Source organism: Ambystoma mexicanum, chromosome 7p (genome assembly GCF_040938575.1).
Source record: "Ambystoma mexicanum isolate Mex_15411 chromosome 7p, UKY_AmexF1_1, whole genome shotgun sequence".
In the NCBI taxonomy this organism is placed as follows: Eukaryota; Metazoa; Chordata; class Amphibia; order Caudata; family Ambystomatidae; genus Ambystoma; species Ambystoma mexicanum.
In genome coordinates, this window is record NC_090939.1 from 44,203,732 (window position 1) to 44,224,104 (window position 20,373).

General features: G+C 46.1%; 1 protein-coding gene across 1 annotated transcript in view; it reads right to left on the reverse strand.

Annotated features, from left to right (window-relative positions):
* PLA1A (phospholipase A1 member A) overlaps positions 1 to 20,373 on the reverse strand; it is a 264,242-nt gene that overhangs the window by 38,530 nt on the left and 205,339 nt on the right. Inside the window, exon 6 of the mRNA XM_069635738.1 lies at positions 18,967 to 19,053. Within this exon, the coding sequence (XP_069491839.1) occupies positions 18,967 to 19,053 (87 nt within the window). The remainder of the gene's footprint in view (positions 1 to 18,966; positions 19,054 to 20,373) is intronic.

Below are 20,373 nucleotides of genomic sequence, written 5' to 3' on the forward strand. Positions count from 1 at the left end.
ACCTGGTACAGCATCTCTCAGGCCTCTAGATCGGTCTTCACCGCCCTTAATACCTGGTACAGCCTCTCTCAGGCCTCTAGCTTGGTCTTCAGGGCCCTTACCACCTGGTACAACATCACTCAGGCCTCTAGCTCAGTCTTCAGGGCCCTTACCACCTGGTACAGCATCACTCGGGCCTCTAGCTCGGTCTTCACGGCCCTTACCACGTGGTACAGCATCATCCGGGTCTCGCCTCTAGCTCCTAGCTCGGTCTTCAGGGCCCTTACCACCTGGTACAGCATCACTCAGACCTCTAGCTCGGGCTTCAGGGCCCTTAACACCTGGTACAGCATCTCTCAGGCCTCTAGCTCGGTCTTCAGGGCCCTTACCCGGTACAGCATCACTCGGGCCTCTAGCTTGCTCTTCAGGGCCCTTACTACCTGGTACAGCATCACTCAGGCCTCTAGCTCGGTCTTCAGGGCCCTTACCACCTGTTACACCATCACTCAGGCCTCTAGCTCGGTCTTCAGGGCCCTTAACACCTGGTACAGCCTCTCTCAGGCCTCTAGCTTGGTCTTCAGGGCCCTTACCACCTGGTACAACATCACTCAGGCCTCTAGATCGGTCTTCAGGGCCCTTAACACCTGGTACAGCCTCTCTCAGGCCTCTAGCTTGGTCTTCAGGGCCCTTACCACCTGGTACAACATCACTCAGGCCTCTAGCTCAGTCTTCAGGGCCCTTACCACCTGGTACAGCATCACTCGGGCCTCTAGCTCGGTCTTCACGGCCCTTACCACGTGGTACAGCATCATCCGGGTCTCGCCTCTAGCTCCTAGCTCGGTCTTCAGGGCCCTTACCACCTGGTACAGCATCACTCAGACCTCTAACTCGGGCTTCAGGGCCCTTAACACCTGGTACAGCATCTCTCAGGCCTCTAGCTCGGTCTTCAGGGCCCTTAACACCTGGTACAACATCTCTCAGGTCTCTAGCTCGGTCTTCAGGGCCCTTAACACCTGGTACAGCCTCTCGCAGGCCTCTAGCTCGGTCTTCAGGGCCCTTACCACCTGATACAGCATCACTCATGCCTCTTGCTCGGTCTTCAGGGCCCTTAACACCTGGTACAGCATCTCTCAGGCCTCTAGACCGGTCTTCAGGGCCCTTAACACCTGGTACAGCCTCTCTCAGGCCTCTAGCTTGGTCTTCAGGGCCCTTACCACCTGGTACAGCATCACTCGGGCCTCTAGCTCGGTCTTCACGGCCCTTACCACGTGGTACAGCATCATCCGGGTCTCGCCTCTAGCTCCTAGCTCGGTCTTCAGGGCCCTTACCACCTGGTACAGCATCACTCAGACCTCTAGCTCGGGCTTCAGGGCCCTTAACACCTGGTACAGCATCTCTCAGGCCTCTAGCTCGGTCTTCAGGGCCCTTACCCGGTACAGCATCACTCGGGCCTCTAGCTTGCTCTTCAGGGCCCTTACTACCTGGTACAGCATCACTCAGGCCTCTAGCTCGGTCTTCAGGGCCCTTACCACCTGTTACACCATCACTCAGGCCTCTAGCTCGGTCTTCAGGGCCCTTAACACCTGGTACAGCATGTCTCAGGCCTCTAGCTCGGTCTTCAGGGCCCTTAACACCTGGTACAGCATCTCTCAGGCCTCTAGATCGGTCTTCAGGGCCCTTAACACCTGGTACAGCCTCTCTCAGGCCTCTAGCTTGGTCTTCAGGGCCCTTACCACCTGGTACAACATCACTCAGGCCTCTAGCTCAGTCTTCAGGGCCCTTACCACCTGGTACAGCATCACTCGGGCCTCTAGCTCGGTCTTCACGGCCCTTACCACGTGGTACAGCATCATCCGGGTCTCGCCTCTAGCTCCTAGCTCGGTCTTCAGGGCCCTTACCACCTGGTACAGCATCACTCAGACCTCTAGCTCGGGCTTCAGGGCCCTTAACACCTGGTACAGCATCTCTCAGGCCTCTAGCTCGGTCTTCAGGGCCCTTAACACCTGGTACAACATCTCTCAGGTCTCTAGCTCGGTCTTCAGGGCCCTTAACACCTGGTACAGCCTCTCTCAGGCCTCTAGCTCGGTCTTCAGGGCCCTTACCACCTGATACAGCATCACTCATGCCTCTTGCTCGGTCTTCAGGGCCCTTAACACCTGGTACAGCATCTCTCAGGCCTCTAGACCGGTCTTCAGGGCCCTTAACACCTGGTACAGCATCTCGGGCCCTTAACACCTTATACAGCATCTCTCAGGCCTCTAGCTCGGACTTCAGGGCCCTTAACACCTGGTACAGCATCAGATTGGGTCTCATATCTTATTTAGCAGATGGGAATCAGAACTAAGCCCTTCAGGGGTATTGGTAGTGGGGTCTTAACCACTGGCCAGGCCAGCATTCCGAGCCTTTGCTTTGAATCGTTGTGCAGCCTGGCTCGCTCTCCGTCTGTTTCTCCAACTGAGGCCCTTGTTATAATGTGAAGGTTAATAGAACCTTCGCATACTGTGGTTCGGTGGCGCGTTCCTCAAGCTAGGATTCGATGTGAGACTCAGCTGGAGGAAGGCGGACGGCAGACGCAGTGGGGAACTCTCCTTTACGAATAAACAAGATAACGACCTGAAGGCAGATGTATGATTACTTTATTTACAAAGAACACACATAACAAGTGGCGACGAGGAGGCCGCCTGTCTCACACGAAGGAGAGTTCCGGAGGCGTGATTATGTAAGGAGCGGGCGGCCAGAACCATCAACTACTGATAATACGGGCGATACATCGAAGAAATAAGAAAAACCCTGATCAAACCAAGGTACACAATAAGAATATGCCAATTTAAAAAAGAAAAGAAGTGCTAAGAAGGGAAAATAACAAGTACAGCTACGTGAATACCTGGCAACGAAGCGGAGCATTTTTTGAAACGGGCATAAGCTTCGGTTGATGTAACCATACGCGCACAATACGAATCACGGCGTGACGTACTTAGAGTAAAGGACCTTGCAGCGTCCTGTACGTGCTGCCATTTTGGGACAAAGTAACTGAAAAAAAAACACCGAGCGGTGTGTTTTAACAACACATAGTTACGTTATGTCTGCATGAGTTGAAACCACGCTAGACAACTGGAAGACGCATTATAGCAACCATACAATAATAAGACGAATTCACAGTCTGCCAATACACAAAGAAGTATTTATGTAACAGGATAATCGTTTGTCAAACTAACTGATCTGGCTGCTGTACTACATTGATGCAAGTGGGTTAACTACATTGTAGGCAGAACACATTCATCACCACAGACTTCTAACTGGCTCATGACTAAGTACATATGTGGAAATTGCACATACTTTATACAAAGATAAAGAAATAAAATAGGAAGGAAAAAAGGGCATTTCTAATATTTTACCATGCAAAGCATAGTAGCACCAGAGAAGTTCTTGGCACAACCTGGGACTCCAACCTTATCGTGGGAACAATGGTTAGACAATTTCCAGGTCTACATGAGGGCCATTGGCGGCGCAAAGTTCAGTGATGATTCAAAAGAGGCCACCTTACTCAGTTGTATTGGGGCTGAAGCCTTAAGAATATTTCGGACGTTACCTGATGGTGGTGATACTGCAGGTGGTTCTGGTGATTCCACATCCAGTTCAAGGAAATACGATATTGCCTTGTTGAAATTAAACAAACATTTCGGAAATAAGACTAATGTGGTATTAGAAAGATACAGTTTTTTCACCAGGAGACAACTCAAAAATGAGTCCATTGACATGTATGTCGCAGCGTTACGAGGTCTCATAGCTACATGTGAATTTACTGGGTTAACAAATGAATATTTGAGAGATCAGATTGTTCTTCATGTTGCTGATCCTAAAATACAACAAAGACTTTGGCAGGCGAAGAATCCGTCTTTGGAACAGACTTTGGATATTGCACGCTCCATTGAGTTGGGTGACAAATGCATGCGAGAAGTGCAAAGTAAGCAGGAAATGTTTGACAAAGGCCCTATTCAAGCTGTAGTAAGTGATGAAATGAATAAAGATGAAGCGACTTTGATTGCCATGGTGAAAAAGTTTGCAAGATCAGATCTGAACAAGGGCATCAGACAAACTAAGGAGATACAACCATGGAATCAAGGCAACTGCGGTAGGTGTGGTTGGCACAAACATGTGAATCCAGATAGAGACTATCCAGCCAAAGGTATGGAGTGTTTCAAGTGTGGCCAGATGGGTCACTACGGAAAAATGTGTAGAAATATCAGAGGAAGAGGAAGGAATTTCATGCGGGGGAGTGGCAACAGGGGTTATCGCCAGTCTACCAGGAGCAACATGATGGGAGTGAGAGCCATGGAAATGACACATGGTTCTGATGATGCAGTAGCAGTCACCAAAGAAATGGATGATGTGGTGCAAATTTTAACTCTTTCGTCTAAAGAAAATAATATTGGCTCCTGGGTACCAATGTCTATTGATGGGATTACCATAGAAGTAATGGTGGATACAGGATCCCCATATACCATAGTGGATGAAAACATGTTCCATAGAATCCTTAAAAAAAAACGTGAGGATCTATGTCTCAGCAGAGTCAAACCGACGGATTATGGCAAGTCTCCCATTGACATTCTTGGTTATGTGTGGGTCCAGTTGGCTTTTGAAGGGAGACAAACATATTGCAAGTTATATGTTGCCCGCGAAGGGTTTGCCATAGTCGGCTGGTGGGAACAAGCGGCTTTGAAAATCAGAATCCATCCGGGAGAAAACATTCCCATCATGAGTGTCACAGATAAGTGCTGCAATTCAGATGCCAGTTTGGTGCAGTCTTTTCCAGATATATTCAATAACCATATAGGTTTGCTCAAGGGTTTTAAGCATCGCATTGTTCTGAAAAAAGGAGCAGAGCCCGTTGTACATAAATTAAGGAACATACCAGTTGGTACCCGTGAACCTTTGAAGAAGGAGTTAGAAAGACTGTGTTCTCAAGACATTATTGAGCCTATAGAGAGCTCTGAATGGTTGTCCCCTATTGTGATTGTGCGGAAGCCAGGGGGAGAAATTCACATGTGTGTGGACTTAAGAGATTTGAACAACAATATATGGGTTGATCGCCACCCCCTACCTAACATAGGAGAGATGCTCTCCACTATGGAGCCAGCTAGATACTTCACCCCACTTGATTTATCCTCTGCATACCACCAAGTGGTGTTGGAAGAAGAGTCTAGGCACCTCACATCTTTCATAACCCCTTTGGGTGCTTTTCACTTTAAAAGGATGCCATTTGGATTAGCATCCGCAGCTGCTGTATTCCAAAGATTGATGCAGTACCTTTTTGAAGGATTAAGGGGTGTCTATTTTTTTCAAGATGACATTCTGATATCAGCTGTATCAGAAGAAGACCATGATGCCAACCTTGTAGGTGTTCTACAGATTTTACAACAAAAAGGACTCACATTAAAAATAGAGAAATGTAGAATTAAAAGGAAGGAAGTAACGTATCTGGGCCATTGTATTGATGCAGAAGGGATAAGGCCTAAAGAAAGTCTTGTGGATACGATACTGGAAATGCCTGACCCATCTAATAAGGATCAATTGAGGAGCTTAATGGGATTAACGGAATATTACTCCAAATTTATTGATCACTATACGCACAGGAGGAGCCACATGAGGAGCTTGATGAAGAAGGGTGTGAGTTTTGATTGGTCACCGGAATGCAGGCGAGAACTGCAAGACATCAAAATGTCAATAAACAAGGCCCCTGTTTTGAAGATGTTTGATTGCAGAGCCAAATCCATTATATCAGTTGATGCAAGTAACGTGGGCTTAGGAGGTGTGTTGGAACAAGTCCAACATGGAACAAATGCCCCGATTGCTTTTGCCTCTAGGACATTAAAGGATGCGGAGAAAAATTATTCCACAATTGAAAGAGAGGCTCCGGCAGTGATGTGGATCTTAGAGCACTTTAAAGGGTTGATTTGGGGAAGCCCCATTGAAATTAAAACGGATCACAAGCCTCTCATACACATCCTAAGTCCCAAGAATTCGCATTTAATGTCTCCTCGCATCAGAAGGTGGATTCTAATTATAATGCAATACAATCTCACGGTTAGTTTTACCCCTGGCAAAAGGAACAGAGTTGCTGACTGCTTATCCCGCCTGCCATGTTCCACAACTCATGGAGTGGCCAAGGAAGAGGAGATGGAAATGGATTGTGTGATAGCACAAATACACCCCAGTTTTTCCAAAGAAGAATGGGTCAAGGCTAGCAAGAGGGATGATGAGCAAGAGCAACTCAGAAGGGCAATTAGAAGTGATTGGAGAGAAGTAACAGAAAGCATTGTTCCTTGGGAAGGTAAGAAAGATGAAATGTCTTGCGATGAAGTGTGTATATACCGTGGAGATCGTATAGTTCCACCTTTGGATTTAAGAGAGAAGATAATGGAAATAGCACATGAGGGGCATATAGGAAGAAACCTGACTAAAAGAAGAGTCAGAGAGACATTTTGGTGGCCCAATATATGGAGTGATCTGGAAAACATTGTACAAGAATGCTCTGCATGCGCAGTGAGCGACAAAGGTAAAGTGACTAGAGCCACATCGTTACAGCCTATAAAGATACCAGACTCAGTGTGGACGAAGTTGGCCGTTGATATTTCGGGCCCGTTTGAAATATTAGAACCTCACAAAATATATATCATTGTGTTGATGGATTACACTTCAAAGTGGGTGGAATGTGGCATAATGGAAGAGTCAGTTTCAGCCATGAAAGTTAAAACATTTCTGGAAGAAATTTTTAATAGAGAAGGGGAACCTCAAGAGATGATATCGGACAATGGTGCACAATTTATGTCAATAGAGGTGCAGAAGTTTCTCAAAGAAAGGGCTGTTAAGCACAGAACCACAGATCTATACCATCCCATAGGGAACGGGTTGGTGGAAAGGATGAACCGCTTTATTAAAGATACCATTCAACTGGCTGTAGCTAACAACTTGCCCTGGAGAGAGACTCTTAAAGAAGCTTTGGTAACTTATAGAGTCACGCCACATTCTACGACAGAGGAAGAGCCATTTACTATGATGAGGGGAAGAGTTGCTACAAATAGATTGAGACCTGCCTGGCTGCCGTTGAAAAAGAATAAATCTGTGGACATGGATGCAGTGGTCAGGAGAGAAAAAGATAAACAAGAAAAATACAAAACATATTATGATAGACAGAAGCATGTGAAGGAGATGAGGATCGAGGTGGGTGACTGGATCAGAGTGAAAGAACCCAGGAGAGTTTTGAAAGGAGAATCTAAATATTGTCATCCACAAAGAGTGATGAACTGTTCAAATAAATCTGTAACACTAGAAGAGGGTAGTAAGTGGTCATGTGACATTATTGTAACGGATGGAAAAGTGAAACAGATGATGGATGACAACAACACGGTGGAGAGGAAAGATATGATGGAGAAAGAAGGATCTGCATCACTCAAAACTGCATACCATAGTGACCTGATGAACAATGATGTCCCTGGGTTGGGATCCAGGAGAAGAGTGCCACGGATGAAAGAAGACTTCATTTATTATTATTGAACAGGTTACATATAGACCAATGTAACTTAATGGAGATGAGACAACGTGCATCCTTTCACTTGCAGATTTCTTTGTGATTCTGCATTTTATGTTTTGTTTTGTTTTTGTTTTCAATTCCTCATTTCCTCTGTATGTAATTGTGGTAATTGTGTTAAGGGGGGGAGATGTTATAATGTGAAGGTTAATAGAACCTTCGCATACTGTGGTTCGGTGGCGCGTTCCTCAAGCTAGGATTCGATGTGAGACTCAGCTGGAGGAAGGCGGACGGCGGACGCAGTGGGGAACTCTCCTTTACGAATAAACAAGATAACGACCTGAAGGCAGATGTATGATTGCTTTATTTACAAAGAACACACATAACAGCCCTCCATTGCATCCTTTCACCCCTGTCCTCCGAACAAATACTCTGCTCACTAGTCTCTACAAACATCTCCCCCGCAGTTCCTTTCTCCATTTCCATGGCGGCTATCACTTGTATTTTTTTTTAATGAGACATTTCCAGCCATGTGTGAAGCCATTAGCATGTAGGACAATATGCTGGGATGCAAATAGTTATAATCCTTTCTCTTGGGGGCTTTCTTGCGTGTTAATGGCACCAGGGCCACACTTAAAGGCTCTTGCCTTGCTCACATCCTTTAAACTGGTATGCGCTCATTATCGACTGGAAAAGCCCACATGGTTTGGTATTACTGCTTAAATTAGAGCTAGGCCTTTACTGAATAGTGAATTTTGTATTCGCTCGAACATTGAATAGTTGGTCCAAGTATTCGGCCGGAGTCGAATAGTGAGCCAAATAATTTTTGAAGACAAAACAATATGCGGTTCGTGAAGGCAAGGCCTGGCAACCACCTCGCCGCAAATGTTTCAGTGGGCCTTGCCCTGGCAGCCGCCTCCCATATTGTTTTGTATTTTAAAATTCAGAGCAACCGGGGTTGGCAAGCCTTTCCCTGACTACCCCTGATGCTGTATTCTTTTTACCTGTGAGGCTGCCAGGACAAGGCCTGACAACCCCCTCCCCCACCTAGCAAAAATTGCAGTTATTGCCGGGTTGTTCTCTGGCGGCCCTCGCTGCTGCCTTTTTACCAAGCGGTTCCCTTGTAAGGCTTTTTATTCAGGCCAAGACCGCATGCAAAAGTACATGATACATAGCATAGTAATTGAGCATTCAGTGGTCATCCATCTGGGTCTCTCTCTCAGGTCTCTCTCCCAAGCGACTGCGGCCCATGGAACGCATCCTCGGTGACAATTTAGGGGTTCCATGTTTTCATCTGCTTGCTCCAGGCAAGCTGGGAGATACATAACATAACTTACCCGCAGCTCCATTCCCTTTTCCATTACTACAGGTAAGGGTATGTTTTATGCTGTATGTAGATCCTGTATTCCTCCCCTCACCAACACCTGCAATGCTTGCCTATGGGGACAGTGCAGGGCATAGAGAAGGGATGTGGGCGGGCATACACAACATCAAATTATAGATGGGTAGCTTTCAACTACAGGCTGTATTCCACCTCGAGGCTCCAGGTAATATCATGGGCGACTCGCCCTTTGCTCTCCTGGCCTAACAGAAGTCCCTTGGGGGCCATTCATGCATTATAGTCCCAAAGTTGACAGCTCTCCCTCTATAATTCTACATATTGAAGAACACAACAGTTTAGTGTTTTACACCATGGTGCATTTTCCTTTCTCTAATTTCTCAGTCCTACAGGATATGCAGAAACAAAGAAAGAAGAAGCAAAGAAAGGAAGAGACAATGAAAGAACAAAGAAAGGAAAACAGAAATGAGGGAGGAAAGACAGAAAGCTATTATGATAAAATGATAATGTGGTAATAAGGACCCTTTAATATGCGTAATAGTGAAGAAGGAAAGGACATTGTTCATGTATCTGTTTTCTACTATTCTCTAACTGAGGTTTAATATCAATTAATTGAAGATAAACATTAATATGACCATCGCTGCCAGGTGTGTGGTTTCACTCCCTCCAGCCCTCACCCCGACTTTGCATCCCCCTGGAGATTTGCTCCATCTTTGCTGGGTTCCTAGATCCGTCTCCCCGTCACCCCTTGCCTCTTACAGTCATTCCATGTCCACTTTCTCTTCTGCCAAGGATTGGCGCTATGCCCAACTGTTATACTCTAGCTACCTCGGAGCATGCCCTATCTGCTCCGCGTTCTAGCACCCGATGCCCATCCTGTCTCACCCTGATGGTTCCTCCTTCTCCACACCACCCTGCCTTGTTCTCGCTTGGCACCTTCTTCCCAGCCCCCCCTCCTGAACTGGCACCCGTCCTCCAGGCAACCAACGCACCCTGTGCTCTTTTGGATCATTTAAGACCACAAGCAATCAAGGATCTCACATGGCTAAGCTGCCCCTACCTCTTCTTTCTCCTTCAGCCTCTCGCTTGCACGCAAGATATCTGTTGCTGTTAAAAAGCCCAGTAGCTGGCCGCAAGTTTGTTATATATCATATATATATATGCAGACCACTTGCGACTAATCAGCCACCTTACAGCTTCTGTAATCTTCCCTCCTATCAGGGTACACTGGAAAATAACTTGAGAGAGCAGGCGCGTCCATGGCTCCGCTCACATCTGGGATCGAGTCGAAGCTGTACATGTAGCAGCAGAGTGTGTAATCCTCGTGAAGGTGTGGACGCGGCTGCAGAACACGCCGCAACACCCTTTTCTAAAGGGGACCTTCCTACTCACAGCCTCCATCTAATACAGGGATCTGCATACAAAGATTGGATACACTGTGTTGGGCCCCGGCGCGTATGGAACGCCATTAAAGTACAGCGAGGCTCCAGTCCATTCTCTCTGGCCATGCTTGAAGGACTTGTGGCAGAGGCAGCAGACATCTTGGAAGAGGTCCCCAAAGGAGGTAGGAAACTACTGTATCACTGCATAATCAACCTACACCAATAGCTAATGCTCCAATGCATATATGAATACTAGTATGTGACTCATAAGGGAGTGATGTACCCTGAAACCAATCCCTGAACCTCTGCTCCTGCCACCCTACAACCATGTCAGCAAAAAAAGTTGCACGTCCTTCAGATACTGGAATCCATTATGAAGAGAAGTGGCAAGTTGGAGAAGGAAGGTTACGCCATCTACATAATGCAAGACTTTTCTAAAGCACCATGATGAAGAGGAAACCATTCCTAAGTCTCTGCCAGAGCTGCGATGTAGAGGTCTACGTAACGGTCCCCTGGCTCATGTGAGAATGGCTATTTCGACCCACAATGGCTTCTCTTTGAATACTTCGACAACCCCGCGGACCTCTCTAGATTCTTGGCAATTTCACTGGAGAGCTTAATGGACACCGCCATCTGTACCCCCAACCTGATTCAATACGGGGTCATTATTTCAGCAAACCTAAATTCCCTCACTGTGGATGTGGAGGGAGGTTGTCCTACTTTAAGTTTCAGAGGCATACCGCCAATAGACCTAGATCTAGCCCTCTGGACATGGCCACCGCAATACGCGAGCCTAGAGAAGAAAGGGACAAATCAAGATCCCCATTGAAATGCAATGCAATACCTTCATTGAAGACATCAAAGGGCTTCATGAATTGATTGAGCGATCATCGTTGGCCCTGTTTGGGTGCAACCACTGTGTATACTGCTAAAGTCTGCAAAGCATTTATAGATACTACAGTATTGAGTGGGGTTGAGACTGCTCTGGTCTCTCGGACCACCCCCCACCCTCCGGATACCCTCTGGGGCCATTCACGGTCTCAGAAGAATAGGGAGAATGTGTATGGTTAACATACCGGTACCTTTTGATATTGATATTGATATTTTATTTCTATCGCGCTCATACACAAGTGTTTCAGAGCGCGACAAGGCAATGGAAGGGGAACAGAGGATAAACAAAAACAACGATTTTACTAGGCCCAGTGACAATGAGAACGCGCAAGTTCATGGTAGAGGGGTAGAGGGAGAAGTGCATGGAAGGGGGAACCAAAGGAGGAAAAAAAACATAAATAATAATAAATACATTAATTAATAAAAAGTCAACAAACAGAGGGAGTGCAGCCAGCAAGTGGCAGTGCTGGGTTTAAGGCAGCAGGCTGGGTAGGTCTGATAAGTGCAGGAAGAACAAAACAAAGGGGTGGGGGCGTATGGGTACAGATACAGACCCCAGTGCAAGGGGTGGCCTGAAGGCAGTGCGTGCGGGTGGCAAGAGGAGCAGGTACCTGGGCCCCGAGGAAAGCGGGTGGCCAGGTGCATGGTGCCGAGGGAGAGTAGAGTCAGCAGGGGGAGAGGGGGGGCAAAGGGAGAAGCAAAGAGGAAGGTCTTGAGGTGCTTCCGGACCGGAAATGGTTCTCCTCAAGTTTTAGAGTGGCAGGGAGGCTGTTCCAGAGGGAGGCCCCAGACGAAGACAGAGATCTGCCCCCAGTCTTGCAGTCCTGTTCTGGATAAATTGCAAAGGGCAGATAGTAGAGGCAGGTAGATTAAGAAAGAGGCTGTTGCAATAGTCCAACTTAGAGAGAACCAGAGCTTGGGAGAGAGTGAGCCTTGAGGTGTTAGGCCTACATGCAGCCCCTGTGACCCTCCAATGTGTTGCTGTATATTAGCCTTGCCCTACATCTCTATTTTGTTGCTATCGCTCCCCTTTTTCTCGTCTCAATAGGCAGTAGCTACACAAGTCATCTGTGCATGCAATAAAATCCAATACTGGACGTTGCGTGACAGGTGGGCACTACATGGGTAGACTATCCCATCGTCACTTTTGAAAGATTAAGGTGGTTACATGGAATGTGAATGGGTTTAGATCCCCATTAAAAAGACTCTGTTGCACCTAAGAAATGAGAGGCACGCGTTACTTTCTTACATGAAACGCACATCCCAGATAAACAATCCCGTAGGCTGAAAGGTCAATGGGGGGTCAGGTTGTACACTCAGAGGTTAAGGGACGGATGGGTGGGCTGGCCGTCTTTTTTCACAAGAGATTGGCAACTCAAATATCAGTACTAAGATAGATAAAAGCAGAAGATGAGTCTTGGTGTACTGCAAAATTGACAACATACCAACAGCTCCTCATTTTTGGGCTACCTTGCGCCAGGAAATCAGGACCCTAAACTGCTCATAAGTCTTAGTGGGTGGAGAATGTCACCAGCCTTTTGAACCAGTGATGGACAGGAACTAAAAGTGCAGGTTTCTCGGCTCCAAGATGCACAATGCCTTCGAGAAGTGTGTCTGTGACAACAGATTAGTCGATGCATGGCGGTTATGAAAATCAGAGGAGCTTGAATATGCATTTTACTCCCCAGTACAATCCTCCTACTATAAGATTGACTACTTATTCCTGTTTTAGAGCCTGATGAAGCTCATGTTCGAGGCCGGGACCTCACTGATCTTGGTCTTGGACCATGCCCGGTCATCTTATCACTAGATTGGGTGGCAGCTCTGCCAGAAATTCCAAGTGTCGCTTAAACCCCGATCTCCTTCATGCGTATGAATTTAAAACCATAGTCGAGAAATTTGCTGATTCATTTTTCCTATTATATGACGGGGAAGGAATCTCACAAAGGTAGTGCTCGAAGTGTACGAAAAGAAGTAGTGGAACTATGTTCCCTACTGGCCTGCACCGCTCCCCACAGACCTCATCACCGTGCCCCCTCCCATGCACAATAAAAATCCCAAAACACATGTGCCTGCTCTTTAAGGAAAGTGCCTGTGCAGTGCACTGAAAGTGCAAGTTCCAACCTCTTCCTACACTTTTATTTTAAAACGAAACCGCTCCGGAACGGTTTCTTTTTAAAATGAAAGTATAGGAACGGTAAAACCTAATTAAAACCGCCCCCGACCGCTCCCGCCCACTTCGACCACTGCACAAAGGGTACTATTGGATGCATACAAAGCTGCTCTAAGGGGTGGATAATTAACTATGTAGCATGGAAAAACAAATGAATGACACAAACCACAGGAAAAACTCTTCAAATCATAAAATATATGGAGGTAGACTACCTACGGCAGTCTGACCCTGTGAAACTGAAATCCCTCATGAAAACAAAATGGATTATGATATGCAATCGCTTTACTGGCCTCATACTTAAATGTCGGGAAAAACAATAGACTTGCCACCCTCAAGACGTAGGGAGGCGTCCTTCTAAAAGACCAAGAGAAAGCGGCAAAATTTGCCAAATTCTACGAGAACATATGCACACCTGAATTAAACATTCCTTCTGCCCAAATTTATGAGTACTTACAAGACACTCCCTTCCCTAAAGGAAAAACAGTTTTGTTGGAGGAGATAGGAATGGGAGATCTCCCTTACTGATATTGAACTAGCAATAGCCAAGCTGAAGAATGGCATGGCCCTTGGTCCAGATGGGCTTCCAATTGACTTGTTCTACTCCTTTATAGATTTACTCACAGATGCTAAACTTACTTTCACATAAATAATACAGAATCATCTCTCTCAATAATGTAGAATCCCAAATCTTTGCCAGAATCTTAGCGATCAGACTTGAACCTCTCCTACCTTAATGAATACACAAAGATCAAGGGAGACTCTCCTCAGTAAGTATAAGCCTGCTCCGCAATGTCTTTGGTCTTGTAAAAAAACACATAAGCCTTGTGCTGTGATAATTCTCAATGCAGAAAAGGCATTTGGCAGAGTGGCTTGGGATTCCTGGCAGGAGCGTTAATATGGCATGGATTGGGTTTGACGCTGATATCTCTGATCTTTACCCTATATAAACAGCCAGGGTTGTCAGTCTTAGGCAATGGAATATTTTCCCTCTACTACTCGGCACTAAGCAGGGCTGCCCTCTTTCTCCCCAGATGTTTATACTCTCTTCATAACTGCTTCTACAATGCAGCAGAATTCATAAATCAGTCATTGGATTGGGCACTCAAATGAAGTGCATTATAGGTTCTGCACATGCAAATGGCATCCTCACATTTTTGGAGGACCCCCATTACACACTCCCTGCATTCTAGGAGAAAGTGAAGCAAGACTCCAGATACTGCAGAGTCTGTGGGAGCAAACTTAATGTTGACCAAACGTAAGTCGTGTCCCTAATGTTCCTAATTAAATACTGTATTAAACCAAATGTATCAGGTTTCCTCCGGCAGCCCACTAGCATTAAATATGTGTGGATCCAACTGTCCAGTCATTTACAAGGAATGTTACAATTAAACATCAAGATCATTAAATTAAAGATTGAAAGCCTAGTGAATAAATGGTCCCGCTTCTTCTCTCCAGGTGGGGATGTGCAGCCAGGGTAAAGAAGAAGAGCTTTTATCCAGTAGTACAATCTGCCATCTCAATGCGGCCTTTAGAATGGCCATCTTCGTTTTTCAATTCGATCAACAAAATCCGATCCAAATTCATGTGGCAAACAAAGAAACCAAGGTTCTCAATGAGTAGATTATGTGTGGCCCCAACACAAGGGGGTGTTGACACCCCACATTTCACCTATATGAGTTTCTTATAAATCAAGATCTGCGGTGGGATTAAAAAATGATATCCCCCTCATCTCCTGTATGGCTAGTTTTTGAAGACCACCTTGCCTTCCCCTATAAAGCTACAGACATACAGCATTTGAAGGCAAAACCCTCTCTTCAAGGATTAGACACACTCTCCAACACTCGTAAAGCCTTACGCGACTTGCAGGCAGTGACTGCAAGAGGATTTATGCCCCTGAACTCTCAACCCCTGTGGTTCAATAACAACATCAAGGTGGCCAATAAATACTATTTTCTGTCCATCCCGGGCCACCGTGGCATCCTTTACCTCAATCAGATCAGGATGCTGAGCCTTCCTTCAGATATCACGTAGTGATGGTTGACTTGATAGTGAAATGCACATCTCCCAACTCAATCATCCTGTAAGCAACGCTTACTTCAATTTCTGCCTCAGCCATTTCCAAAATCCCAAATTCCTCCAATCATCCACATCCCAATGCAAAGACTGAACAGCCCTGGTTGGATGAATGCGGTCCGGACTTAGAATCACTTTGGACAAAGATATGACGGAAAATCTGACCGCCGCCCCATCCCAATCATCCCCATGGGACCTTTGGGAAGATTTCTCACCATTACCCCACAACAGATTCTCCCCAACCCCTAACCTCGCCCTTCTGGGCCGGAAGTTAAGAGACAAGAAATTCTGACCTGAGCTCCTTCAATCTGGAATTTCCAAAGAGTAACAACATCGTATGCTTGCCCTCAGCCTGATGGAACAAAGCTTTCAACAAGCCCAGCTGACTGAAAACGCAAAGTGCTTCATTTTCATGTATTATCCAATACATGTTCAAATATTGTTCAAGTAATGTGTTGAGAGCATATCGATTAAACCCTCTTCTATCTCCTTTCTCTCTCCTCCTCCCTCCACTTCTCTACTTCTCTACACTTCATCCGTCTTTCCTCCTCCCCCTTTCTCTTTCTGAACTTGTCAAAAATGTCTTTCTTCATTATGTAGTGTAGGACCCTACCATTTCCTAATACTGATCTGCTCGGAATTAGAGTTCACTCTTTTGAACATAACGCGACTTACGATATGTGTTATGCATTTCTATATGCCGTACCGTGTCTAAGTGAGCTGTTGTAGCTAATAGTGTCCGTTCATTCTTAGAGATCTGCTCTGGCTCACACTCTTGTGGTAGTGAATTCTCTTTATAATAATAATAATCTGTATTTGTTTTTAGTTCAAATGAACTTTTATACATTTCATTCATAGAGTATGAAGTATAAAATATAAAATATAAAATACAATCCAAAATACAAAATACCAAAAAACCAAAATGTACACAAATACATTAATTTGGATCAAATATGTTGGCTATTCTCTTAATATTCTGCTGACTACAATTTCCCTTCTCCCCCAATACGGCTGAAGCTTCAGCTGTGCCCCCCACTTATCTCGTTTGCCCCCAAATTATTACACTTGCAACTCGTATTCCATCTGACCTCCATTGCTCCTCTCCCACCTCTGTGTATCGCCTCCACACCAGTTGGTCACACCAGTTGGTTTTCCGTGTGCAATTGATCCCTCTACATATGTGTCCTTTCACTCTTCATATGCATCCATGGTCTCATCCACAGATATGCATCTGGCTAACTCTGTGTCCTGATATACCCCTTCTGGCATCATTCCCTTCAGGGGTGTTACTAGGTCTGGAAAAGATCTGGGGCTACGCTAATGTCAGGACTGTAGGGAGTCGGGCTAGCTAGCACCTGATCTTCTATCCGGGGCTACAACCAAAGACCTGGGGCTATAGCCCCCTAACCCCCCCAACCCCTAGCAATGCCTCTGATTCCCTTTGATGTTCTCTTGCTTCCAACCACTTATTGTGCCCAAAGTGTCATGAAACAGTGGAATTATTGGCCAGGGGATATATTTCTGATCGTTGGGTCATTCCATACACATAAATGATACTTAACATTGGAAAGCCGTGGTTTGTCTGAGTTTTGAGTCTCCGCGGCACACGTTTACTAGCTCTTGCTATATGCAGGGCCTCCTACGCGAGGATAGGCCTGAGTGTTCCTATGAGGTATTATGGAGGTGGCCCCTGCTGGCACATTGGTATTGTTTCCATCTGTTGCCTCCTTATTTGTATTCATTAGTATTTGTATTTATATAGTTATGAAGATACACGTGTTTCGAGCAGAACCACGTACACAAGCACTAGCATGCAGCGGGCCGATCCTGAGGTAAGTGGCACGCAATGTAGGGATTGAATGTTGGTTGGAGGCCAATGGAGGATGGGGGGATTATGGTGCAGATACCAGTGTTTGGGCAGTCACCTAATATAGACAGGAGGGATGTGAGAAGGCTAGGGAGTAGCTGTGATGTGGGAGTAGGTTCTCAGCTAATGTTCATTGACAGTAGAGCATTTAGCCTGCCCCACTGGTGTTTCTAGGATTGTGGGACATGTGGTCTTTGTACCCTAGCACTCTTACAACAGAGGAGCAGCGGAACACTGCATCCTGGCTTCCCTGCAACAGTGGGGGCACTGACCTGTGATCTCTAGTGCTCCATCAACCGTGGGGCAGTTATCATTTGGAACCTGGTGTTCCTCGAGCAGTGGGATAAAGGAGCATTGGGCCTTTGTGTTTAATAACAGAGGGTGAGTTTCCATATGAACCCTAGTTTCTACAGCAGGGCAACAGAAATGCTGTTGAAACTAGAGTTCCCACAAAAGGGGAACAATTCATCTTTCAGCTACAATGTTACTTTACAGTGGTGCAATTGAACTTTGTACTGTAGTGGGCCCATAATGGCAGGGAAACTGAGTACTAGTATTCCTACAAGAGTGAAACAACTGGGCTTTGCACTCTAGTGTAGCTATTCTGAGACTATAACTTGATTGGTTGCATAACAGTGGTACAGTGGTTTTACTACCCCCGTGTTCCTATACCTGTGGTGTGTTCCTACCTTCACAAGCTAAAGTTCTCATATAGAATAATGCGGTTGGTATTGACATGTGAGTAGACCTGCCTGATTGGTGCATCTTGGGCATGTCGTGAAATGAGATACACTAATAACACTCTGTTATATGACATTTGATACTACATTCCTCTCACTTCTAAGCATGCTGTTAGCACACAGTATTATTTCCTTGCTACCCAAGCTATTGCCTGTGGAAAGATTGATGTGGCAGGATTGTTATGCAATGCTGTGTTATGCAGAATGTCTATGCTATGTTGTGTTATGTTATGCTGGATTGTTATACTATGTTATGCTATGCTATGCTACAGAGGATTATTATTAGGCTATGCTATACTACATTAGGCTCCCCACATAGTTAGACCTCATACCCCCCTGTCATCTCCCTCTGCCTCCCTCTGCACGCAGCACCCCGGACAGGCCCAAACCCCTCCTAGGACAGGGGACACGTCAGACCCTCTCTTCCGCTCACTCAGATTAGACTTTCGCTGATTCTCTACACGTATAACAGTAGTTTCATATATGGGAGATAACAGAAGGGGTTCTGCGAATGCTGCTTATTCATAATACGAAGTCCCTGCAGGGCTGCATCACAAGGTCACAAGTAAGATGTCGATAGTTCTTGCCAAATGTCACTGCAAGTAACACCCTCATTGTGAAAGTATTGAAACATATTAGTGTTTGCCTATGATATGCTATATAAAAGGGTGGGGGCCCTAGAGTGAGAGCTCCGTGTGCCAAACTGCCTGAACACTTATGTGCTGTGTTCCCTGCTGATCCCTCTGTATGCCGTGTATTTGCAAACTAATAGAGGAAGCTTGCTTAACCATCAGTCTGGGTCCTTCCCCTTATTTGCTTATATTGCTTATTGTCTGCAAGCTGTGGACAGCCTTTGGGAAGAGTGCCGCTCTTGGCCACGACAAGATGAACTACTGACTTGTCCCTGCAGGGAGTGTAAACTGTGTCACACAGGTGCCAGAGGCGAGTGCTGAGCTCGCCGAGCTTGCCGGCAGCATAAAGCAGGAACACTCACAGTCTCGGGGTGATGGGCAGCCCGGCTGGTCTTTGCCTCCATTGATGTAGTAATCAATATGCCCGACTGGGATCTGGATGCCAAAATCTGAAAAAGACGAAATGGCATGTGACCATGTTATCAGTTTAATAGACATACATAGCAGATAGGTAGTAGTCCTACATTCACTCCCACTGAGGACGTCACAGATATACAGAGGAGACCGTGGTACTGCGGGCTTTTATGAGCTAAACGCCATCTGATGCCATCCTCAGGATGCCACCGCGGGGTGGATACACCTGTTATGGTGAAAAACTCATCAACCAGTTAAAGACTTCAACATCTGTGTTAGGGAGAATTCTCTCTTTAGGCTGAATTTCCTAATCTACTGAGTCCCCCAGCAGCTTTGCTGGATTTCTGGAGTTTGTTTTTTTCTCCTGCCAAGAGTGAGACTCTTTTTCTCGCACTCTTGGACATGATTTGGGGTATTCCTTTGTTGATCTATGTGTTTTATGGGCTATGGGGTCTTTTTCTCCATAGGGTCTCATGTGTTTTTTCTATGTGTGTTACACAGCACCCTTGGTGCAGTAACACAGGGAGTGTCCTAGGCGACCCCCACCATAGACTCCATACCCTGGGACTGACTACTGTCTCCCAGGGCATGTAAAGTCACCATCGGCTTTACTAGTCCCAAATTACTAACAGAACCGGTACAAACCATCATATTGTGGACGTACTGGTAGGGGCAATTCGATTGCCCCTGAGTCTGTTCAAGGGGGCACTGTCCCATCCCCCCTCGTCGTGTTTTGGCTGGTGGCAGTGGATACTACTTGTTATATTCCTTAAGAATATTCTCTATGGGATTTTCCCATGTATTTGACTCGCACCACTTTTCGGTGCAATGTTAAAGATACCGCCGGTTTATTTATTTTATATTAATTCACCGGTAGGATCTTTGTGCCAGAACTCAGTTTTAAAATGGCATTTGTGTTCGCCTCTGTAACTCCAAACCAAAGGTCGAGCCCTTTGTTCCACTTTTGGCAGGCTTCTACACAGAAGCCCTCCAAAGTGGTGCCACTCTGTCAGGCTACCACAGGGGGTGTGGGAGGGGGTTTAGGCACCTTGGACTAAGTTGCCTTGCCAACCCAAGACGCACTCTTGCGTGATTGGCCCAAGTGGTGAGCCGCCTCGCTCACCACTTAGCATGTTTGATTGACAGCTAGGCTGAATGAATGGGGGTCAGGGTCTTCAGAGTAAATTTGGTTATAAATGTGGTGGCAATTCTGAGGGTAGGATGGGCGGCTGAACAGGGATTGTGGATAGGACTGCACAGACAGAGTTTCGGGATTCAAAGTGTGGGTCATGGTGGTGTGGATGAGAGGAAGGATCTGATGACGGGGTGGTGGTAGGGGGACGCAGGGAGGGGAG